A 25,926-nucleotide genomic window follows, 5' to 3' on the forward strand; every position below is an offset into this window, starting at 1 on the left:
GATTAGATGGATGGATCAAGTATTTTTCGAATAGTGGTGGTGTAGAGCCGTTAAGATTAGCACATCTGCTTTTGGCTAAAGCTGCATTTGTGAATGTTTGTAGTGGTAGTGGTGATGGCGATCGAGTTGAGTTCCCATCGACCGTTGATGAGTTTCTACGATGCGATCCACCTTCTGATTAGTGAGTTAATGTATGAAATGTGTTTCTTTCATGTGATGAGTTGTACGATAATATACCATATTGACCATGTTATAAACATTTCTCTTGATTCTTTTATTAAAATCCGTTGTCCTGAGGGTATTTTGAGAGAGTGCAACATAAGCTATTGAATACGACTTGAAATTTTGAAAGAACCCAAACATAAGAAAACCATCTATACATGTTTGTATTCCCCGTTTCCCCATTTCTTTTGTATTCTGTTGAGGGCGTTTTCCTTCGGAAAACAACCTCGTTTCTATATGAGTTTTAGTTATTTTGCTGGGGAAAAAAAAAAAATTTATACATGTTTGTTTTGTTTTTGGTCCAACTAGAGCGAAGAACTTACAAGTGAATTTTTTTTTCTCCTTTGGCACAAATATTCCCGGTCAAAACCTTTTTCTTACGTAGTATTTATAATGATAACTTTTTAGTTGTATTATCTTTTTACATATATTAAAAAGTTAAGCGTTTAAAATATTCATTTTCGATGATAGTCTTCCTCTAATGTCTCCAAGCCGACTATATCAGCATCGATAGGGGACCATTACTCGTAGTCAAGGGCGGATCCATATGGGATCCAGTGGTACCACTGGAATATGTTGTGAAAAGCGACACCGAATTATAGCAAACCGCTAGTAATACTCGAAATAATGACAATAAAGGAACACCAAGATTTAACGTGGAAAACCCCAATAGGGTAAAAACCACGGGCAAGGAAAGAAACGTTTCACTAATAAGAAAAATAGGAATTACACTTTCTCTCTAATTACAAGGATAAGTATCAATCTTTATATCTCTTGTAATTAGGAGATTAATACTCACAACTCTCTATTTATCTACTAGAATACAAGATTGAAGAATGAATATGGGATGTATAAATGAGCTTACATGTTGCTCTATTTATACTAATTCAAGATGGCTAAATGGTAAATATTTAGTAGACAATTTGGTAGGTATAGTATGCCAAGTTTTACCAAGTCTTATACCACAATATACATGTGTGTATTTGACCATAGAATTCACCAACCAAGCCTCCATATTTGACAATCTCCCACTTGAAGATTCGATTGAAGCTCAATCAATCTTCACACGATAATTCTTCCTTGCCAATGATGTTGCTTACGTCTCTGCTAGGCCGCATGAGGAACGGCACCAAATAAACTTGTCACGGTTGATTGACTTTGTTAGAAAATCGGCCACATTGTCGTCAGTATGAATTTTCTGCACATCCACGGTTCCTTCTTCCACTTTCTCACGAACGAAGTGATACTGAACTCGTATATGCTTTGTTTTCGAATGAAATGCCGGATTCCTTGCAAGATGCAAGGCACTCTGGTTGTCACAAAATAAAGTGATATTCTTCTGTTTGTGCCCGAGTTCCTCCAACAACATCTTCAACCATACTGCCTTTTTAGAAGCTTGAGTAGCTGCTACATATTCTGCTTCTGTTGTTGACGTTGCCACAACTGACTGCAGTTTTGAAACCCAGCTTACTGTTCCACCACAAAGTTTGAAAACATATGCAGTGGTAGATTTACTTTTATCGATATCACCTGCATAATCTGAATCAACATACCCTTTGACAATAAATTCCGGTTCCCCATAACATAATGCAACATCTAAGGTTCCCTTGATGTATTTAAGGATCCTCTTTACCGCATTCCAATGCTCTTTACCAGGATTCGCCATGTACCGAATAACTACTCCCACTGCATGTGCAATGTCTGGTCTTGTACATATCATTGCGAACATTAAACTTCCCACTGCCGATGCATACGGTACGCGAGACATCTCCTTCCTCTCGTATTCACTGCTATGACACATAACGGAGGATAACTTGAGATTAGTAGGAAGTGGGGTTGAGATTGGCTTACTATCTTGCATATTGAAGCGCTGCAAGACTTTCTTCAAATAATTCTTTTGAGAAAGCCAAACCTTCCTATTATCTCTGTCTCGGTGAATTTGCATTCCTAGAATCTTGTTTGCGGCACCCAAGTCTTTCATTTCAAACTCCCTAGCCAATTGAGCCTTCAGCTTATTAATACGATCTTTATTGGGGCCTGCAACCAACATGTCGTCTACATATAACAGCAAAATAACAAAATCATTGTCCCCAAACCTCTTGAAATATGCACAAGGGTCTGCATAAAGTCTGTTATATTCAAGGCTCATTATGAAAGAATCAAATCTCTTGTACCAACATCTCGGCGCCTGTTTGAGACCATACAGAGATTTCTTTAACCTGTAAACCAAGTTCTTTTTTTCTTGTAGTTCAAAACCTTCTGGTTGAAGCATATAAATTTCTTCTTCAAGATTTCCATGAAGAAATGCAGTTTTCACATCTAGCTGCTCTAGATGCAAATCAAATGTAGCACACATCGCTATAACTACTCGAATTGTTGTAAGTCGAACCACAGGAGAAAATATTTCATTAAAGTCCGTACCTTCTTTTTGAGCATATCCTTTAACCACCAGTCTTGCACGATACCGCTCCACTTGATCATCGCCATTTCGCTTGATCTTATACACCCATTTATTTCCAATAGGTTTTCTACCTTTTGGCAATGGCACAAGTTCCCATGTTTTATTTTTATGAAGAGCTTCAATTTCTTCCTGCATAGCTGTCATCCACTGAGATGCATCTGAATGATTTAGTGCCTCGCGAAGAGTTGTTGGCTCTCCTTCCTCTGTTAGAAGACAATATGCAACATTGCTTTCCATAATATAATCTGAGTGCCACCCTGGACGTTTCCTTTCCCGATTAGAAATACGAGTCGCTGGAGCTTCATCAACGACTACTTGATTTTCATCGTGCTCTGGTACTGCTTCAGAAGAATCTTTATGAAATTCATTACCCACCTGTATCGGTATAGTTTCTTTTGAAGTGCTAACATCTTCAAGATCTTTGTCTTCTGTAAAGACAACATCTCTGCTGATGACTACTTTGTGGGCAGTGGGGTCCCACAAGCGATACCCCTTAACTCCATCAGCATACCCCAAGAACAAACACTTTCTGGACTTCGGATCCAACTTTATCGTTTTTTGAGAATTGTACAATGCGTACACAGGACTTCCAAATACATGAAGGTCAGAATAATTAACTGGTTTTCCAGTCCACATTTCCATCGGTGATTTCAACTCAATTGCAGTTGATGGTGACCGATTTATCACGTAACAGGCAGTACTTACTGCTTCTGCCCAGAAGGATTTTCCCAAGCTTGCAGTTGCCAACATCGCCCTTGTTCTATCTAACAAGGTTCTGTTCATCCGCTCTGCCACTCCGTTTTGTTGAGGAGTGTATGCTGTCGTGAACTGCCTTTTGATACCTTCTTGTTTGCAAAACCTATCAAATTCATCACCAGTGTATTCTCCTCCATTATCTGTCCTCAAACACTTGATCTTTTTACCAGGTTCAAGTTCAACTCGCGCTTTGTAAACTTTGAAAACTTCAAACACATCCGCCTTTCTCTTGATTGGGTACACCCAACATCTCCTAGTGTAATCATCAATAAATGATACAAAATACTTTGCTCCTCCTAGGGATTGAACTGGTGCTTGCCACACATCAGAGTGAACCAATTCTAGAATCAATTTACTTCTAGAATTTGATGTGTTAAACTTCAGGCGATGCTGCTTGCTGATTACACAATGCTCACAGAAAGGTAGCGATACCTTTATAAGACCAGGAATAAGATTTCTTTCCACAAGAATCTTCATACCTTGTTCAGACATGTGTCCAAGCTTTTGATGCCATGTCATAGCAACTTTATCACTTGAACTATTCGAAGCAACAGATGCTTCCGATTCCTGTACCGTCTCGCCTTTAAGAATGTATAAATTAGCACCCACCTTTTCTCCTTTCATAAGTACAACCGCGCCTTTCTTGATTATCATAATCTTCTCATGTATCACCATCTTACAACCAAGATCATCCAATTGTCCTAAAGACAATAAGTTCTTCTTCAAACCCTCCACGTGTCGCACACCTTGAATAGTACGAACTGTACCATCATGCATCTTCAGAATGATATCTCCAATTCCAATGATCTTTAGTTTATGATCATTACAACTGTATACAGATCCTCCTGAGATACATTCATATTGTTTGAACCATTCTCTTCTAGGGGTCATGTGAAAAGTAGCTCCCGAGTCAAATAACCAGACATCAACAAATGTCTTTCTGCATTCATTTGCTACCACTGCCTCACTAACCAAAGCAGTCCCATTATCTGAAGTGCTTGCAATGTTTCCTTGAGGATTTGAGTTATTTAAACTTCGACAATCCTTCTTCAGGTGACCTTTCTTGCCACAATTGTAGCATGTATAGGTCTTCTTCTTTTTAGACTTCGGTTTACCATGAGTGTGACTCCCACTTGAGCCACGTTCCGTTGATCTGCCTCCTGACACCAATAAGGCCTCTACTTGTCGTGAACCGGCCTGTTTGTCCTCCTTGTCATTGCGCCGATTTTCTTCTTCTAGAATAGCAGCCGCAACTTCATCATAGACTAGATACTCCAAGAGAACATTATTGGTTAAGTTAATAATGAGTTGATCATACGAGTCAGGTAGACTCTGAAGTAAAAGTTCAGCACGTTCTTTTGGCTCTATATTGCAACTTAATGAAGCAAGTTGAGAAAATAGAGTATTCAAAGAATTAATGTGCTCATTTGTAGCGACCCCGACAAATCGTCAAGTGACGGCGTCGGCTACGTGGGTCCCATTACCTGATTATAAGTCTTTAAGATAACGTTTGACCAAAATATGTCGCCTTCATTTCAAAATAGGGATTGTTTCAAAGTTTACAAGAATTGTTCAACCAAAAGTTAAGTTACAACGTTATAGATACGATTGAAATCTAGGCGACACGGTTTAAAGTAAAGTCAAAAGACGCTCCATGAAAAGCATGTATACTCGACATCCAATGCAAGTATCAAATAATGAGCGGAAGCATGTATCACATATCGTGCAAGACCTGAGAAAAACATAGAAATCTGTCAACGAAAAACGTTGGTGAAATCATAGGTTTAGTAAGTAAATTGTATTGAACCACAAGGTTCTTTAAGAATTGCTCAACCAGAATCATTCACATTCCAAAATAGTATTTGTATCACGAGCACCCAATTATCAAGGCTTAACCGAATCTTCCCTCTGAATTTTGAATTTAGTGTTAGAACTTACACTATACATTGTTGAAATTATATTTCATTCACTAACGGTAGCGAACCGTCTGAATGAGGGTTTGTTAAACCCGTATGGCCACACAACATAATTACACGCTTACACTTACACCCTGCAAGTGGAACTAATGATAATTGGATTGAGGACTTTTGTTCAAACTCGTATGCATCTTTGTATTCGTATTTGTTCACAATGTAAAAGCATGAAAAGTAAATAAGTATGAAATGTATGTGTTTCTCAGCCCACGATGTAAAGAATAAAAGTGATTGAAAAAGTGGGACTATGATCTCACCTTGAGTGCAAGAGTTAATAAAGTACTTCACAAAGTAACGTATGCATGAAAGTTGCTTAGTCTTGACCTAAACAAGTAAGTTGTATCAATTAACCGGTTACGACACAAGGTCGGGTGAAATGTGTTCAATTAGTCCTATGGCTCGTTACGACTCGATTAAGTATAGCATGTGAATCACGTTGTCAAGTTTCATACAAGAAACAAGTATAAAAGCATGTTAGAACGATTGCATAAAAGTTTGGTTAAGTTTGACTAAAAGTCAAACTTGGTCAAAGTCAACGAAAAGTCAACGCGTTCGGGTCGGGTCCCGAACTATTTTTCTATGCTAAATATTCATATACAAGTATATTAAAACAAGTTTCATGTGAATCGGGGGTCGGTAGCTAGTCAAACATTTCGCGTGAAATGTGACAAAGTGAGCAGAATCTGGCCAGGCCAATCCGCGCGCCGCGCGGGGATGGGGCGCGCCGCGCCACCATCTGGGCAGAGATTTCTGGTCAGTTTTCAAAGTATGCACGAACCAAACATCAAACATTCACCATTTATGATCCGCAAACAACCAAAACATGTATCTTATATCCTTGGAAAGGTATTTTGACGAGCAATACAACTAACCACATATCACCAAACAAAAACATCAATTACAATAACCGAAAACTCGTCAATTGATCAAGAAAGGTTTATTTTCAAAGTTTCAAGTTCGTAAAACGTATTTTATGATTCGGGAATCCAATTTACACATACGATATGCCGTTTCGAAGGTAATGAAGCATACATTACTACTAAACACTAACAATTAACATTTCATGGCATTCAAGCATCAAAAGTTCATGTCAAGAACTATCAAACCCTAGTCAAACATCACAAAATCATTAATCGGGTTTTTGAAGTTTTCTTAATCAACATATGCATCAAAACGAAGCTAGTGATACTAGTAACACAATTAAAACATGAACTTTAACAATCAAACAACATTTAATCTTCCAAAATGCAAGATTAAGCAAACCCATTTCAAATGTTCAAACTAGTTACTCAAAACAACAAATCGAGCAAGTAAATCATATATTCATGCTAGACACGAGCCATAGACACTAACTAACACCATTTCAAATCAAAAAAACACGAATTTAGAGAAATCTAGAGTTTTAGAAATGTTACCCAAACGAGATGAAGTTGGTATCAAATTGTAGAGGATGAAGAGAGGATTCCAAATATGTAATCGGATTTGTTGTGAGCTTCCAAGATTGAATTTAGATGATGAATGAATGGAATGGGTTTGTGTGTGTGTTCTTGAGATGGAGAGAAGAGGGATGAGGGAGATGATGGAATGGATGAAATGGGTTGACTAGTTGACCTAGTCAACTAGTTTGCCCATTTGGCAACTCCGGTCCCTCGAGTTTCAAAGCGGGTGCGGGATTTAACCGATCGAATATTTTTAAAACGCAAGTTAACGAGAGATGTTATAATTAAATGACGGAATTATTATGAACGTTAGTCAACGGAAACTACGAATTTAAATAACGAAAGGTATTATTTAAAAGAAAAAGACGGTGTTAAAAATAAATTTAACGGAAAAACGCGGGATGTTACATTATCCACAACTCAAAAGAAATTTCGTCCCGAAATTTAGTTGGAAGTAGTAGTCGATATCTCTTACTCGAGACTTTACGTTGTCAATGCTATGAATAAGTGAAAGTACGTTCTTGAGGGTTCTCATGAATTTGGATAGTCAGGGTTTTACGTTGCATTAAGGTTCGGTTTTTTTTTACGATCCCCAGTTTCAACTGGTTTTCCTATGAAGAGAAGTTTGTCATCGATAGTTGATGTATCCAGCAGGATTGCACGTTCCTGTTCCGCAGGACACGTTTCTAAGTTTGTTACACGAAATGTAGGGTAAACGGAAACTTAATTGAGTCGGAAGTTCTAAACGGTAGGGAGCGGTTCCAATACGCCCCAAGGTTTCAAAAGGGTTAACATGTCGCGGGTTTAACTTTCCCTGATTCCCGAAACGGATTACACCCTTCCAAGGTGCGGGTTCTCAATATTACGCGGTTACACACTGGGATTTGTGAGGTTCTCCTCTAAGTTTGGTATAACTCTTCTGGCGACAATGGGTTGTCTCGAGCCCTTCTCGGACTTGAACGATCTCAATTGTTGTTTCTTGATGGAGTTCAGATTTCGGTGGTTGATGCTTTGGTTAAATGAACAGGGGTATGACATTAGCGGTCATATAAGGTTTCGAAAAGTGCGCGTGAACACACGAGTGGTAACTACTGTTGTAAGAGTGATCTACTAAAGGTGACAATACGAGTTTGTGAGATGTCTTTCCAAGACGTAAATCGTTCGTTTGCTCGGTTCGTCAGTTTGTGGGTGGTACGCGGTACTCATGTCTAAGCAGGTTCCCAAGGTTTCTTGTAAAACTAGAAGTGAAACGAGTATTTCGATACAGAATAATTGACAAAGATACACCGTGTTGGAAAAGAATCTCTTAAGATACGTTTGAACAAGTTAGTTAGGGTTCGAAAAATGTTCGTTAGGACTATTCACCCTCGTGGCGAATACTTATGTAATATGAGGAGTTTCTCTATCCATGGAGAAATGTTACAAGGAGTTTCTTTAAACGGAAATGCGAACGGTAAAGATAGTAGTGAAATGAGGACTTAGAATAGGATGAGTTTACATCTCGAGGTTGCTATAACGTGCCTCTAGTTGTCAAAAGTTGAAGTCTGAAAGAGAAACGAGGTAGTACACGTAGTTGTATAGTTCGGGGTTGAATAATAGTTGACCGATTATCAGAAACACAAGGGCGTTAAGTCAAAGAAAAGTGAAGTATCGTTGGATTGTGTGTTATCTTAAATTCCAGTAATATCAGACGGTGACGGTGAAATAACAGAGGTATGTAGTGTGGTACGTGATGACGAGAAGATTGATCGGATCCACAATTTAGTATTCGAATTCTTCGTGTAAAATAACGAATTTTAGTTATGTTGATTTTTGAGTCGAGAGAGTATGTCTTTCGGCGTCCAAGTAGAAATATTTCCATATTTGAGTCCCACCTGGTGCTATACGAATTAAGCTAGCAAGGTTGGTGTGAATAATCACGTTCAAGATTCGGGCACGTAGAGGTTTATAGTTTTTCCTTAGTGAGTTAACGAGTTTAAAAGTCGGGTAACACGAGAAAAGTCAGAAATGAATCTTCGGTAATAACAGACGAGATCTAAGATTTTACGAATACAAGTCTGAGTGGGGAGAGTTTCCTGATTACATGTGGCTTGATTTCGAGATTGATTGTAATGCCTTGACCATTAACATTATGGTCTAGAAAATTGGACTTCGTTCAACAGAAATTCTCACTCGGAGAATTTGGTATAAAGTTGCTCTTTTCTCAAAAGTTCGAGCGTAAGATGGTGATGTTGTTCGTTTTCCTTCTTTACTTAAATAAGTTAAGACGTCATCTATAAATACGATAACAGATTTGTCTAGATAAGTTGCATACGTGATTTAGGAGGTTCATGAATACGGACGGAGTCCTAAATAAATCAAACGGTACTAAGAGAGATTTACAACTAACGTTGCGAGTTCGGAAATGGCTTAGGAGACATCGTCTCACTTAACCCCCAATTGATGATAACCGGAACGGAGGTCGTTTTGGAATACACACGGGATTCATGCAAGAAATCATGAGGTCATGGATGCGAGGGAGAGGGTATCGGTTTCCAACCGAAAATTACTCAGTTCACAATAATCTATACAAGATGATGGGGAAACAAATTTTTTTTTTTTAACGAATAGGTTTCGAGCTCCCTAGTTCTATAGGTGTCAAGTCAAAAGTCTTAACGTATATCCTCCAATAAAATTTATAGGCACACAATATTTTCCGTTGGTCACTTAAATCGTCTAAGTAGTATCTAGGGGAAAAAGTGGAATGTAAAGAGCACGAGTCAAAGACTTGTTTATAAAACGTCTAACGGTAACCGAATCGAATAAACATGAAACGTGAGAATTTCGAGAAGAAACATACCCGTGACTAGTCCATCGTCGTCTCGGGCATCCTAGGCGTTGATGTTGAAAGTTTAACGGCGTGCGTTGGGGTTGATTTTCTTATTTGGGCACGCACTCCTAAAATGACCCGGTTGGCCACATTCAAAACAAACACCCGTCTTGGGTGCATTGTGCTCCTTTTGAGCGACGGGAGCGGTATTCCTACAATCGTAGGCTACATGGCCACTTCTTTGACACTTCAAGAAAAATGGTTTACCACATTCGCCTAAATGATGTTTGTAGCACTCGTTACAATACGGTAGGTGTCCGGTATAACCTTTCTTGCCGTTGGGGATGAAGGGCTTCTTGGCGGGGTTGTTGTAATTGCTTGATTGGGGGGCTTCCCATTTTCTTTTGTTGTCACCCGACTTATCCTCGGCTTTAGGTGCCGGCACTTCAATCTCGTCCACTGTTTCAATCAATTGACGGGCCATATTCAAAGCTTCTTGGTGGTTAGCGGGTTTGGATGACATTACTCCTTGTTTGATGCTCTTGGGGAGACCATCCATGTAAAGTTCAACCCTTAAGGATTCGGGGTTCACAAGATTTGGGCACATCAAAGCAAGTTCGGAGAATCGTTGATTATAGGCCTTAAGGTCGTTCCCGACCGCTTTCAGAGCTCTTAGTTCTTGTTCGAGCCTTCGGGTTTCTTCGCGAGGAAAATATTCGGTGATCATCTTTCCTCTTAAGTCGGTCCAAGAGAGAGCGTGGGCTTCGTGGATACCCACCGATTGTATATACGAATTCCACCATGTGAGAGCGATACCGGCGAAGGTGTGAGTGGAATATCTAACCTTGTCTTGGTCTCGACAACCGCTTATGCTAAAGACGGCTTCCGTTTGCTCAAACCATCGGGTGAGCACAACCGGTCCCCCGGTTCCATCGAAAGTGTGAGGTTTGCACCCTATGAAATTCTTATAGGAGCATCCTTCGTTGGAATTTCCGGCTCCATTGTTGTTGTTATGATGATTGTTGTTATTGTTGTTGTTGGAGGAGTGACCGGCCATGGCCGCATCCACGGCAGTGGCTATCATACGTTGGAGGGCTTGTTCGGGAGTTTCGGGAGGAGCGCGTCGACGAGCCATCGTTCCTTCATGACACAAGAATATCGTTGGTTAGTATTTTCAACAATACTAACCGGAGTATGGATTAAGGATAGAGAGAAAATTTTCCTTGACTCGCCCTAAATTCTTTATGTCATAATGTCGGAACGTCCATGTGAATCACCGTAATATAATCCCGGAAATTATATTACCCTGATTCTCATGTGCATTTAGCATTACTTCATAAAGTCAAGGTGGCGCATCAACAAAATTTATCAACGTAAGATCAAGATCGAATACGAGTTAGATATGATAGAAGAGTTCGAGTATAAATGCACAAATAGTCAAGTAATTCCTACTTCAGTCTATATGCCGGTTGTAGTCTAGATTCACCTATGTACCTTATGACTCGGGGTGGACACAAATGAACTCTAAATCCCTACAACCAAGGCTCTGATACCACCTGTAGCGACCCCGACAAATCGTCAAGTGACGGCGTCGGCTACGTGGGTCCCATTACCTGATTATAAGTCTTTAAGATAACGTTTGACCAAAATATGTCGCCTTCATTTCAAAATAGGGATTGTTTCAAAGTTTACAAGAATTGTTCAACCAAAAGTTAAGTTACAACGTTATAGATACGATTGAAATCTAGGCGACACGGTTTAAAGTAAAGTCAAAAGACGCTCCATGAAAAGCATGTATACTCGACATCCAATGCAAGTATCAAATAATGAGCGGAAGCATGTATCACATATCGTGCAAGACCTGAGAAAAACATAGAAATCTGTCAACGAAAAATGTTGGTGAAATCATAGGTTTAGTAAGTAAATTGTATTGAACCACAAGGTTCTTTAAGAATTGCTCAACCAGAATCATTCACATTCCAAAATAGTATTTGTATCACGAGCACCCAATTATCAAGGCTTAACCGAATCTTCCCTCTGAATTTTGAATTTAGTGTTAGAACTTACACTATACATTGTTGAAATTATATTTCATTCACTAACGGTAGCGAACCGTCTGAATGAGGGTTTGTTAAACCCGTATGGCCACACAACATAATTACACGCTTACACTTACACCCTGCAAGTGGAACTAATGATAATTGGATTGAGGACTTTTGTTCAAACTCGTATGCATCTTTGTATTCGTATTTGTTCACAATGTAAAAGCATGAAAAGTAAATAAGTATGAAATGTATGTGTTTCTCAGCCCACGATGTAAAGAATAAAAGTGATTGAAAAAGTGGGACTATGATCTCACCTTGAGTGCAAGAGTTAATAAAGTACTTCACAAAGTAACGTATGCATGAAAGTTGCTTAGCCTTGACCTAAACAAGTAAGTTGTATCAATTAACCGGTTACGACACAAGGTCGGGTGAAATGTGTTCAATTAGTCCTATGGCTCGTTACGACTCGATTAAGTATAGCATGTGAATCACGTTGTCAAGTTTCATACAAGAAACAAGTATAAAAGCATGTTAGAACGATTGCATAAAAGTTTGGTTAAGTTTGACTAAAAGTCAAACTTGGTCAAAGTCAACGAAAAGTCAACGCGTTCGGGTCGGGTCCCGAACTATTTTTCTATGCTAAATATTCATATACAAGTATATTAAAACAAGTTTCATGTGAATCGGGGGTCGGTAGCTAGTCAAACATTTCGCGTGAAATGTGACAAAGTCAGAATCTGGCCAGGCCAATCCGCGCGCCGCGCGGGGATGGGGCGCGCCGCGCCACCATCTGGGCAGAGATTTCTGGTCAGTTTTCAAAGTATGCACGAACCAAACATCAAACATTCACCATTTATGATCCGCAAACAACCAAAACATGTATCTTATATCCTTGGAAAGGTATTTTGACGAGCAATACAACTAACCACATATCACCAAACAAAAACATCAATTACAATAACCGAAAACTCGTCAATTGATCAAGAAAGGTTTATTTTCAAAGTTTCAAGTTCGTAAAACGTATTTTATGATTCGGGAATCCAATTTACACATACGATATGCCGTTTCGAAGGTAATGAAGCATACATTACTACTAAACACTAACAATTAACATTTCATGGCATTCAAGCATCAAAAGTTCATGTCAAGAACTATCAAACCCTAGTCAAACATCACAAAATCATTAATCGGGTTTTTGAAGTTTTCTTAATCAACATATGCATCAAAACGAAGCTAGTGATACTAGTAACACAATTAAAACATGAACTTTAACAATCAAACAACATTTAATCTTCCAAAATGCAAGATTAAGCAAACCCATTTCAAATGTTCAAACTAGTTACTCAAAACAACAAATCGAGCAAGTAAATCATATATTCATGCTAGACACGAGCCATAGACACTAACTAACACCATTTCAAATCAAAAAAACACGAATTTAGAGAAATCTAGAGTTTTAGAAATGTTACCCAAACGAGATGAAGTTGGTATCAAATTGTAGAGGATGAAGAGAGGATTCCAAATATGTAATCGGATTTGTTGTGAGCTTCCAAGATTGAATTTAGATGATGAATGAATGGAATGGGTTTGTGTGTGTGTTCTTGAGATGGAGAGAAGAGGGATGAGGGAGATGATGGAATGGATGAAATGGGTTGACTAGTTGACCTAGTCAACTAGTTTGCCCATTTGGCAACTCCGGTCCCTCGAGTTTCAAAGCGGGTGCGGGATTTAACCGATCGAATATTTTTAAAACGCAAGTTAACGAGAGATGTTATAATTAAATGACGGAATTATTATGAACGTTAGTCAACGGAAACTACGAATTTAAATAACGAAAGGTATTATTTAAAAGAAAAAGACGGTGTTAAAAATAAATTTAACGGAAAAACGCGGGATGTTACATCATTAACTGAAGTAGATTCATTCATGCGTAGCGCATAAAGTTTCCTCTTAAGGAATATCTTGTTGTGGAGTGATTTGGTCTCGTACAATTTTACGAGGTGATCCCAAATCTCTTTCGCAGTCTTCTTTTCTTCAATGCTAGACAAAACGCCATCTGCTAGTGCCAGATGAAGATTTGCGATAGCCTGGCCGTCCATCTCTTCCCATTTTTCATCAGTGACTTCGGCGGAACGTCCACTGATGGCCGCCAAACACTTATCCTTTCTCAGGATAGCTTTCATCTTTAGTTTCCATAACGAGAAGTTACTCCCGTTGAACTTTTCAATTTCAAATTTCGTAGACATTGCTATAATTACAATCTTCTTTTCGACAATACTATTTTTCTTGAAATAACACCCAAGGACTTTTACCGAGTGAAAATAATCTTACTTATTTTCTGATGTGGACGATCCACTCTCGTGGCAACCACAGAGCATACGATAAATAGATTAATACACACTAGATATTAGACCTTAGCTCTTGATACCACTTGTTGTGGAGAGCGACACCGAATTATAGCAAACCGCTAGTAATACTCGAAATAATGACAATAAAGGAACACCAAGATTTAACGTGGAAAACCCAATAGGGTAAAAATCACGGGCAAGGAAAGAAACGTTTCACTAATAAGAAAAATAGGAATTACACTTTCTCTCTAATTACAAGGATAAGTATCAATCTTTATATCTCTTGTAATTAGGAGATTAATACTCACAACTCTCTATTTATCTACTAGAATACAAGATTGAAGAATGAATATGGGATGTATAAATGAGCTTACATGTTGCTCTATTTATACTAATTCAAGATGGCTAAATGGTAAATATTTAGTAGACAATTTGGTAGGTATAGTATGCCAAGTTTTACCAAGTCTTATACCACAATATACATGTGTGCATTTGACCATAGAATTCACCAACCAAGCCTCCATATTTGACAGAATATGCGATGCAGTTGAAAATTTTTGGGATACCACTTGATAGTGTATTTTTTTGTGAGTGACACCACTGGATAGTATAATTTTTTTGAGCTTTTAACTAGTGACAAGTGACTACTACCTAGATCCGCCACTGCTCGTAGTAGCATATTCTCTTTAAATCCTTTTGTTTTGTTTTTTTATTATGCTTGTTTATCCTTTCTAATTTACTAGTTTATTAGTAATATATAATTTATGATATGATATGATTATACATCTTTCTTGAAGAATTTATGCTCTTTAAAAAGTGAAAATTATTGGTGAACATGTTCTAGTAGCCTATACCCAAATCCATTAAGAATTTAAACTTTCATATAAGTGTTTCATGAATCAATATTTTACTAGAAACTTGATTTTTTCCTACACCAAACATCAACTAAACTAGTTCACAAATTAAGGTTCATGGATGATGAGAAGGTCGAACCATCAGACAGTTTCACAAGTAACACGTCGAACAAGCACAAAGATCATTCTTCAGGCAACCGAGTAGCGGTAAGGAAGTATCGTGAGAAGAAAAAAGCGCAAAACGCTTACTTAGAGAAAGAAGTTAAAAAACTACGTCTTGTAAACCGAGGATTGATTAGAAAATTGGAGTTTCAGGCTGCTCTTGAAGCAGAGGCTGTACGGCTTAAAAGTTTGTTGTTCGATTTGAAACTACGGATTAATAAAGAGATGAGCTTTCACCATTGCAACCCTCATGACTAAACGGTGCAATCTACCGATTATTATCAAGATGTTTTGATACGCAAATAGTACCTGGTCTTTGGCATATAAAATACTTTGATACTTTGTTTTTAGTATGTAAAATTGATTTAGTTATGAGGCTGTTTACTTTAATTTTGTATCAAGTGTTGTTCCCTTATGCTTTGTTTGGAAGGTGTCTCCAACAGTCCATTTTCCTTTTTTCAGATTAAGTGACAACAAAGAAACACTTAACTAAGAGCTGTACAGAAACGAATCATTAAGTGGAAAATAAACAGGCCATATCTCTGTTTCCATAACAAATGCTGAAAATATGTATAGCATAACAACTAGATATATTGTTGTCACGTGTTACCTGATGATATATGAAGATTCTTAAGTAAAACTGTGATGTTTTGAAGTTCGATTTGATCTCACATGACCTGGAACGCCTTTTAAGCTCGGTGATCTTTGCGAAAATCCACCACGACCATTAACATTCCAAACCTGACTACTGCTAGCATCACTATTGATAGAAGAAATAGGGGACAAAAGTTTTTGTTTATATGGAGAATTGGTTGCAGACCATGTTTCTGCACTTATTGGTCTTAGTCGAGGTGAGCTCAAGGATCGTGATCTTGCTTTTGCAGATTGTGTTGCAGCCATGTAAGTCGGGCACACAGGTGAGTCCATCGTTGAAATGGAATGTTCGTCTCCAATAGATCGTTGTTTCCTGTGACGGGTTGTTCTTGGAAGATAAGATGAAGTGTTTTTTTCTTTTAGATTTCGTAGCTTGACTTTTTGACTTTCGAATTCTTCTTTGGTTCTTATATTTTGTAGATCGTCTCGTTTAGCCAATTCGGTATCCACCCAATGTTCTAGCCAGTACCTCCATTTTCCGTTAACCTTGCTTTGTTCAGATTCTGAAGACAACTGGGAATAAAACAAGAATCAGAGGAGGAAAGGCCTAGCTCTAAAGGCCAAACTGATGAGTCAAATTTTGGGGTGACCAGGAAAAGAGACGTAAACGGTCATGGGATAACCCAGTTAGGCCGCATACTTCTGAGTAACAAACTCCTCTCCGGGTAGCCTGAACCGGGAAAATCAGGGGTGCGCGTATTGCGGGAAAAACTAAAGAACCAAAACGATCATGAGGAACCGAATCAAATCCCGAACCGAACCGAGCTATTTCGGTATGGTCCGGTCCTCGGTCCACATTTTGCCAGATTTTTGGTCTTCTGTTCGGACCGGACCGAACCCAAAAATAACCGAACCGAACTAAACTGTACCCAAAATATATGTTCCGGTTCTCGTTCCGACTTTCTGCTTCAAATTGGGACTCGGGACAGAACCGAACCGAGCTAGTTTGATCCGATTCTGTAGCATGCATACCACTAGGGAAAACCTTATCCGTTTACCTATTATACCGATCTTAGAAGTTAAAACTTAGTGTTTGACCTCAAAAATATGCAAAGTATACACTTACTCTGTGGTTCAAAGCATACTCTTTGATTCTTTCCCTCTTCATAGCTGCTTCTCTTTTGTTGTACAACATTGCATTCTCTTCTTCCTTTGTTAAAATGGTGTCATCCCATCTCTTTTGACTGTTCATATCAATCTGTATATTCTTGCATATTTGTTAACAATCAAACTTTATTAATGAGAGCCAAAAAGGTAGGAAGATAAATTCTAACATTCACTATGCAACAGAGCAAACCTTTATATCGCTTCGTCTTTTTTCTAGAAAATTGTTATGAGAAGTGAAGAGTGCCACCTGAACTCTCTTCGCACACGCTTGTGATTGAATATTCACAACGGATTGTAAATATTTTAGAGTTGTGACTGCTTGGCGCCGAACTAAATGACCACGAATTATAGCTTGTAACCTTACTAGTCCCTTCAATGCCCTTAAAGCTTTTCTTGCCTACAACAACAGGCAAAACCCATTATTTTGACTTTTTAAGTCCTACATTTGACTTTTATCATGGCTTTACTATAAACTCCTAACTCTTTTCTATGCTTGATCAATATCTAATCATAATTTTTCTTTTGATATATATACATACTACAAAGAATTATACAAAAACAAAAGCTTGAAAATTAATGACTTTGAACTTGAAATTCAAAAGCTACATTCGTAGCAAATAAAAGAGGCCAAGTGTTAGAATTGTTGTAGTTTTAGTTTAGATTAATTAGTAGTTGATTAATATTGATTTAAATTTATGAGGGGATGTTTAGTAAAAGAAATATGAAGACTTGGTATTTAGAAAGTTTGAATCTTTATTGAGAATTGTTGATTTGTTTGTGTGTTGAGTACATTTGATTTGAAATACATCTTGGCCTATTTATAGGCTTCAAATGTCGGTGATCAACTCCCTCTAGTAAGTTCTACATATTCTCCTATCTTCTAGTTAATACTTCTTAAGTATCTAATATTTACTAGCTAATTCTAGTTTCTTCTAATTAATAATCTACTAACTATATTTAATTAATTCTAGAATAAACTAGAAAAACATTACTATTTTGACACTCCTCCTTAATGTTTTTCGGTATTACTCCGAGCATGTTGCGTAAGAATTCGAACTTTGATCTTGGTAGTGCTTTAGTGAAAATATCTGCAATTTGCTCTTCAGTCTTGCAATATTTTAATTCAATCTCTTTCTTAGCGGTGACTTCTCGTAAGAAGTGATATTTGATATCAATGTGTTTTGTTCTTCCATGAAACACATGATTCTTTGCCATTGCAATTGCAGACTTGTTGTCGCATAATATTTGAGTAGCTTCATCTTGTTTTTCGCCCATGTCTTCAAGTATTCTTCTTAGCCATTTAGCTTGATTAGCTGAGTTAGCGGCTGCGACGTACTCGGCTTCGGCTGATGATTGTGCCACAGTTTCTTGTTTCTTTGATGTCCATGAGAATACACCAGATCCAAGTGTGAATGCGTATCCGGAAGTACTTCTCATGTCATCCACCGATCCGGCCCAATCACTATCTGTGTATCCCTGAAGCTTCGAGTCTATAGTGGGCTTGTACCATATTCCGTAGTCCATGGTACCTTGCAAGTATCTTAATATTCTTTTAGAAGCTCCGTAATGTATTTGAGTAGGGTTTTTCATGTACCTGGATAGTAGACTCGTTGCGTACATTATGTCAGGTCTTGTTGCTGTTAGATAAAGTAGGCTTCCAATGAGACTTCTGAATCTTGAAGCGTCTGCTTTCTCAGATCCATCTTCTTGTCTCATCTTCTCATTGGCAACTAATGGTGTGGCGCCGGTTTTGCAACCGTATAGTTTAAATTTCTTCAGGAGATTTTCTGTGTATTTCTTTTGACATATGAAGATGCCTTCATTTTCTTGACTAATTTTGATGCCAAGAAAATAACGCATCAAACCAAGGTCACTCATCTCGAACGTTTTCATCATGTCTTTTTTAAACTCTTGTATCATTCTCTCGTTGTTTCCCGTATATATAAGATCATCGACATACAAGGAAATAATGAGAGTGTCAGAGTTACCTTGGGTTTTAATGTAGAGTGTGGGCTCACTTTGACTCCTCCTGAATCCTGAACTTGTGAAGTAGCTATCAATGCGGCTATACCAAGCATGTGGTGCTTGTTTAAGTCCATATAAGGCTTTCTTCAACTTTAGAACTTGATCTTCCTTTCCTTTCTGGATGAACCCTTGTGGTTGCTCTACGTATATTTTTTCTTCGAGAAATCCATTTAGAAAGGCAGATTTCACATCTAGTTGGTGAATCTTCCACCTTCGTTGAGCTGCTAGTGCCACAAGTGCTCTTATAGTATCCAGTCGTGCTACAGGTGCGAAAGTTTCGGTGTAGTCGACTCCAGGCTGTTGCGAGTAGCCTTTAGCTACTAGCCTTGCTTTGTGTTTTTGTATAGAACCATCAGGGTTGAGCTTTGTTTTGTAAACCCACTTAACTCCAATGATTTCTTTATTTTCTGGAGGACCAACTAACTCCCATGTGTTGTTTTTCTCGATCATTCTGATTTCTTCGTTCATAGCAGCCACCCACTTTTCATCTTTGGCTGCAACTTCATAGCTTTCGGGTTCTATAGTTGTGAAGTTGCAAGTCTCATATACCTCTGTTAACTTTTTAACTCTTCCAGGTGTTGACTCTGGACTTGACTCGTCTTGTACCATAGGTATTGTTGCAGATGGAGAAGTTGGCGTAGTAGGGCTCGTTTCTCCAGTACTTTCATGACTAGGATGCTCCGTTTGTAGTGGTTGTTGAGCTGGAGTTTCTATAGATATCCGTGGCAGATATGTTTGTTTTTTAACTTTGTCCTTCTCCCAGTTCCAAGAAGCGTCTTCATCAAACTCCACGTCTCGGCTAATCACGATGTTATTAGTCTTTAAGTTGTAGACTCGGTAACCTTTTGATTGTGTGCTATAGCCCAAGAATATTCATTTTTTCTGATTTTTCTTGGAGCTTGTGACGTTTCTCCTTAGGAACATGGATGTAGCAAATACTCCCAAATACTCGCAGATGTTTCGACGACGGTTTCCTTCCACTCCATGCCTCTATTGGAGTCTTGTTTTCTACGGCTTTTGTGGGACATCGATTTAGTATATATACAGCCGTGTATACAGCTTCAGCCCAAAAACTGTTTGGAAGGCCTTTTTCATGTATCATCGTTTTGGCCATTTCCATTACAGTTCTATTTTTGCGTTCAGAGACGCCATTTTGCTCAGGAGCGTAACCAACAGTGAGTTGGCGTTTAACTCCTTCATTTTCGCAAAATTTATTGAATTGTGTAGAGGTGTATTCTTTTCCTCTATCACTCCTTAGTGTTTTTATATAATGGCCACTAGTCTTTTCTACGTAATTTTTGAATTTCTTGAATATCGTGAAGACTTCTGATTTTTCACGCATGAAATAAACCCACGTCATTCTAGAATAATCATCGATGAAGAGAATAAAGTATCTGTTTTGGTTAAGAAACGGGGTCCTCATTGGTCCACATACATCAGTGTGCACCAACTCTAGTATACCTTTCGCTCTCCAAGCTTTGTCACGAGGGAAAGTTTTCGATGTTGCTTGCCCATCATACAGCTTTCACACGTGTCAGTGATCTCTTCTATGTTAGGCAAGTCTTTCATCATATTCTTCTGTTGGAGGATTTTTAGTGCGTGAAAGTTAAAGTGGCCAAATCTTCGATGCCATAGCCATGATTCTTCAACTTGAACTTTCATGGCTGTGTCTTGGATATACTGCCAACGAAGCGGAAAGTTGCGGTTCTCCATTGGCACTTCGCCTATTAATTTATAGTTATTTTTCTTGTCTCGTATAACACATGTTTTATCTTCGAAGAGTAAAGAGTATCCGTGCTCCATCATTTGTCCAACACTTAGCAAGTTACTTGCAAGGCTTGGTACTAAAAGAACGTCATTAACAGATCAAGTGACGTTATTAGTTTGAACAGTTATCGTACCTTTGCCTTTAGTGTCAACAAGCGCTCCATTCCCTAGTTTGACGCGGGACTTTACGGAGGTGTTGATACTATCAAATAACTTTTCATCTCCTGTCATGTGGTTGCTGCACCCACTGTCGATCAACCAAGTATCGTCCCTCTGTTTATTTGCGACATGGCAGGCATAGAATAACTGATTTTTGTTCTCCGGTATATCTTCACTTTCTTCCGTGAAGTTCGCTCGATGATTTTGTTTTAAACGGCAATCTTTTTCTAGATGCCCAAATCTTTTACAGTTATTGCATTGTGGCTTTCCTTTATGAAAACAATCTTTTTCCAAGTGGTTTGTCCTTTTGCAAATACCACATGGAGGGTAGCTTTTTCTTTTTTGATCGGACCCGGTTCTGGGTTTATCTCCTCCTCTCGAATTTTCTTCAAGATTTCTTTTTCCCCCATTGTTTGATTTTTGAGACCGTAATTTGAGTTTAGACTGAAAGGCACTTTCAAGTGAGTTTTCACTACGCCGACTCAGTCTAGCCTCATATGCTTCAAGAGAGCCAATTAATTCTGGTACCGACAGAGTCTCGATGTCTTTCGACTCTTCGATAGCAGTAATGACATGATCGTATTTTTCGATCATACTGATAAGTATCTTTTCTACGATCCTTTTGTCAGTTATATTATCTCCATAGGCTCTCATTTGATTTACTATTTCTTTGATTCTAGAATAGTAATCTTTTACGGTCTCGGTCTCTTTCATGTTTAAATTTTCAAAATCTCGTCTTAGAGTTAGTAGTTTTACGGATCTCACCTTGACATTTCCTTGAAATTCTTCTTGAAGGATCTTCCACGCCTCCTTGGCTGACGTAGCTCCCATGATTCGTGGAAAGATAGACGGTGTCAAGGCTTGTTGAATATAGCCTAGCGCAGCAGCATTTCTTACAACATTTTTGTTGTATTTTTCCTGTTCTTCCGCGGACAGAGTTTCGACGTCTTTTGGAGTTGTAAACCCGACTTCGACAATATCCCACAAGCTTTGTGCTTGAAAATATGTCTTCATTCGGGTACTCCAAAAATCATAGTTGTCGCCATCAAAGACGGGGACGGGAATATTATATGCACCAACGGTAGTCATGGTGTACTCGAACAAACACCCAACACGGCTCTTGATATCACTTGTTAGAATTGTTGTAGTTTTAGCTTAGATTAATTAGTAGTTGATTAATATTGATTTAAATTTATGAGGGGATGTTTAGTAAAAGAAATATGAAGACTTGGTATTTAGAAAGTTTGAATCTTTATTGAGAATTGTTGATTTGTTTGTGTGTTGAGTACATTTGATTTGAAATACATCTTGGCCTATTTATAGGCTTCAAAAGTCGGTGATCAACTCCCTCTAGTAATTTCTACATATTCTCATATCTTCTAGTTAATACTTCTTAAGTATCTAATATTTACTAGCTAATTCTAGTTTCTTCTAATTAATAATCTACTAACTATATTTAATTAATTCTAGAATAAACTAGAAAAACATTACTATAAAGGTTCAAAATTTATAGCATCCGCCAAATATATACTAAATGTACTTAAGTTCTTAATCATAAAATTGCCTAGTATCAAATCTGTGGAGTCTGGACCATTTCGAATCAAAAAAGTAATAATTTAAAAATGAAAAACATAAACTTCTTACAAAGATGATGTATATGACAGAAAAAGTAAAACATTTATACCAGAAGTCCCCGAAACGCGGTTTGAATCGTGGTTGCTGCATTATTTTCCCTTTCATTGTCACTTTCGAATGATGATGAAGATTGAATATTACTACATGATACTTGTTTATGTTCATCAACTTCTTGATCCACATGAACACTTTCTGGTTTCACCTTTTTTTCTGCTGATTTTGGTCTCTCTATAATTGCTGATTGTGAGGTTAATCTCTTCAGTTTATGCCTCCCAAATACCCATCTCCTCTTTTTATCCTGTTATTAGGTACAACAATCTCACAACAAAATAGATCAAATAAAGTTTACATAGCATAAACTCATACTTATATACCTTATTTTGACATGTCTCTGTAATGAAGAACCTCTTGATAAAACCGAGCCATCTTCTTTTTGCCATTTGCAATCATCAGATTTTGACAAGGGAGTTTACATAGCACCAGTGATGATTCTAAAAGTGAGCAAATTTATATTAAAAAAGAGTCTTTGATTGGGTAGATTTGATCACAAATTTCTAGAATTTTTAAAATACATTAAAGATCAATTGGGGTTATTGGGATTTGGGATGTACTTCAAATGATGATGCAGTTTTTTTTAATGGGGTGGAATTCACTGCAGGAGAAGTGTAGGATATCAAATGAAGAATGTTTGCCAGAAACCTATGTTAGTTATATATTCACTGAATTGGACACTTCTACCGAGTGGTTGATATGTGACAGGTTGGGTAACAGGTCAAAACAAGCTCACACTAAAGTGAGTTAATGCTTTAAATGTGGGTCAATATGGGTCGAGTGTAGTTGGGTCGAATTTCCATCATGCCTTTTTTATCACTAACAATAATATATTTCTTTTAGAAAGTTAACTCACACATCTCAATAGAGTTCACCTCTGGACTTAAACCCATAACTGGTTAGACGATCTCCAGTCCCACTTGATCCATTCATCCATTTACCTTTAAGTAAAATATTATATATTACTGTGACCTAAATAAGTACTTCCCCGTACCAAATATAATTGTCCTATTTTGACTTTTCAAAATCTTTAATTCTCATCTTTGACTTTCAATATCCTTGTTTGTGTTATATTATAATTGATAAAAAGTATATGAATGGATTGAGTTTTAAATGTACATTTTTATTGATATAACTTTCTTCAACTATTATTTAATATAAATAAAGATATTTAAAGTTAAAGTTGAAAACTGAAAACTGAAGATATTGAAATGTTCAAACCGGACAATTATTTTGGGACACATGGTATTAGTGAGATACACCAAATTGACCTATTTTTACAATTATATAAGTCAAAGTATCAACTTCTACTTTTATGGTTTTATACTTGTATTCTTCGAATTTTGTCATATTTTTTGTTTGAGAGTGTTCTTAAATGCAAGTTTTATGGGTCTGATATGATACATTACATGTGGCTTCTACCAAATTAGGATTAGGATAAGAGAATTATAAGAAAAGGTAAAGGTAGAATTGGTATGATGGCATGATGCACCGAAAAGAAAAGCTAAAGTGCGCTAGTTCAGAATTTGGAAACATGATAAATTTGACACAATTAAGTAGACCTCTTTTTTACTAATTGAATCAAAAACATGATAATAGTAAGCACATGATTAATGTATGAACCATGAATACACACATGCACATGCATGGGACACACAAATGTACTCGATCTTTATTTACTTTTTTTTACTTTTTTTTTTTTTTTTTTTGAAATTTATATACAAATCTAGTGTTAGTATTAGCATGTGGTTCATAATTAGTTTCTGAGATCATGCCATATAATAAGATATACAAGTTTAAGAAGGTACATTTGACTTAATAAAATGAGATGATTTACCATACTCTAAGAGAGTGTATTTTCCAAATAGATTTTGCATTTACAAAATGTTGTTTTGAAAAAGTAAAGTCTCAACCGTTGGAACTAATCGATTCATTGTGTCTCACATCGAAAAGTGATAGAAACAAATGTGCATATATAAGCTTATGAGAACCTCCCTCTATCACCATTTGGTTTTAGAAAAATGTGGAACTCATGAGCTTAGATGTTGTACATGGTGGTGGACCTTAATCGATCCTACAAATGGTTTCAGAGCCTGGTTATAGCCCAGATGTGTGGACGGTGCAGAATGGTAACGGAGGTTCAAACATAGATGATTGTGGATGTGGCCGGGGAAGAGGTCGGGGGTCCGGTGAGTCGAGATGGTATTGAACCCGTCCGTGGAAGTAGCGTGGAATGAATCGATTAAGGGGGTGAAAACAAATATAGGGGGTGATTGTTGGAGCTAATCGATCAATTGTGTCCCACATCGTAAAGTGATAGAAACAAATGTGCATATATAAGTTTATGGGAACCTCCCTCTATCAACAATTATTTTTAGAGAAATGTGGAACTCATGAGCTTATATGTTGTACATGGTGGTGGACCTTAAACGATCCTACATTCAAAACAACATTATTTTCTCTCTAACAAAACACAAAAACGCAGCTAATCATTTGCTGACTATTAACTTTTTGACAACGAAATAATATGATAATCAAATGTTCATATATAAGTTTATGAGAACCTCCCTCTATCACCAATTGATTTTAGAGAAATGTGGAATTATATGTTGTATATGGTAGTGGACCTTAAACGATCCTACATTCAAAACAACATTATTTTCTCTCTAACAAAACGCAAAAACGCAGCTAATCATTTGCTGACTATTAACTTTTTGACAACGAAATGATATGATAATCTTTATATATTGCAATTCCAGTCACCCCCTAAGTGGCGCGGTCTCAGTATATAAAGATGAATAACAAAAAGGACTGATAACTGGTTTGGCCCGACTAAAATGAACCGGACCCAAAATGAAAAACAAATTTAAAATTTTTTAGACCCGATTAGATGGTGGGTTGGAGATGAGAACATACATAGTTTGCTGTTAAAAATTAAACTACACATGGGTTTAGGAGACAAAAGCTGAAATAGCAAAAAGGAATGGTGGTGGAGGGCAGAACACTTGTGAATTATGGCTTCTTTCTCTAGTTGATGGGTCCATTACATATTTACATGTTCAGATGTTTATGTGTTTACATGACACCTATCTTTAACACTTGCATATAACTAACTTGCATTCTTGTTTATGTGTTTACATGACACTTATCTTTAACACTTGCATATAACTAACTTGCATTCTCATATTTTATTAAGGATTAAAGTCATAAATAAGTCATATACTTTCAGTTTTGTTCCAATGTAAGTTATATACCTCAAAAAATACCAATATAGGTTATATACTCTTAAAATTTGTATCGATGTACACAAATTTAACAAGTTACCTGTTGAACCAGTAAAATGGTTAAAGCCAAAAATAGGCTACAAACTTACACAAATGTACCGATGTCGCCCACAAACTCATTTCCGTCTTACTGTCGCCTACAAATTTATAAAAATGTGCTAATATAAACAAAATA

General features: G+C 37.4%; 1 protein-coding gene across 2 annotated transcripts; it reads right to left on the reverse strand.

The window, feature by feature from the left end:
* Positions 1 to 15,594: 15,594 nt before the first annotated feature.
* Positions 15,595 to 23,042, reverse strand: LOC139897106 (protein IQ-DOMAIN 11-like). 2 transcript variants are annotated; one of them, XM_071879760.1, is made up of 5 exons: positions 22,791 to 23,042; positions 22,466 to 22,714; positions 17,021 to 17,227; positions 16,790 to 16,930; positions 15,595 to 16,236 (listed from the first exon to the last, which is right to left on the reverse strand). In XM_071879760.1, the coding sequence occupies exons 1-5, from the start codon at positions 22,854 to 22,856 to the stop codon at positions 15,700 to 15,702; spliced, it is 1,200 nt and encodes a 399-aa protein (XP_071735861.1). In that variant the 5' UTR covers positions 22,857 to 23,042; the 3' UTR covers positions 15,595 to 15,699. The 2 variants fall into 2 exon arrangements, with proteins under 2 accessions (XP_071735861.1, XP_071735862.1); XM_071879761.1 differs by having other exon boundaries at positions 16,790 to 16,921; positions 22,791 to 23,039.
* Positions 23,043 to 25,926: the final 2,884 nt, after the last annotated feature.

This window comes from Rutidosis leptorrhynchoides, chromosome 3 (assembly GCF_046630445.1).
Source record: "Rutidosis leptorrhynchoides isolate AG116_Rl617_1_P2 chromosome 3, CSIRO_AGI_Rlap_v1, whole genome shotgun sequence".
In the NCBI taxonomy this organism is placed as follows: Eukaryota; Viridiplantae; Streptophyta; class Magnoliopsida; order Asterales; family Asteraceae; genus Rutidosis; species Rutidosis leptorrhynchoides.

Excerpts from the sequence above, each read along its gene's own strand:
- LOC139897106 (XM_071879760.1), bottom strand. The coding sequence starts at position 22,856 with ATGGCAAAAAGAAGATGGCTCGGTTTTATCAAGAGGTTCTTCATTACA. Across the intron at positions 22,715-22,790 it reads CAGAGACATGTCAAAATAAG|GATAAAAAGAGGAGATGGGT; the intron begins GTATATAAGTAT and ends ACCTAATAACAG. Across the intron at positions 17,228-22,465 it reads CCGCGTTTCGGGGACTTCTG|GCAAGAAAAGCTTTAAGGGC; the intron begins GTATAAATGTTT and ends CTGTTGTTGTAG.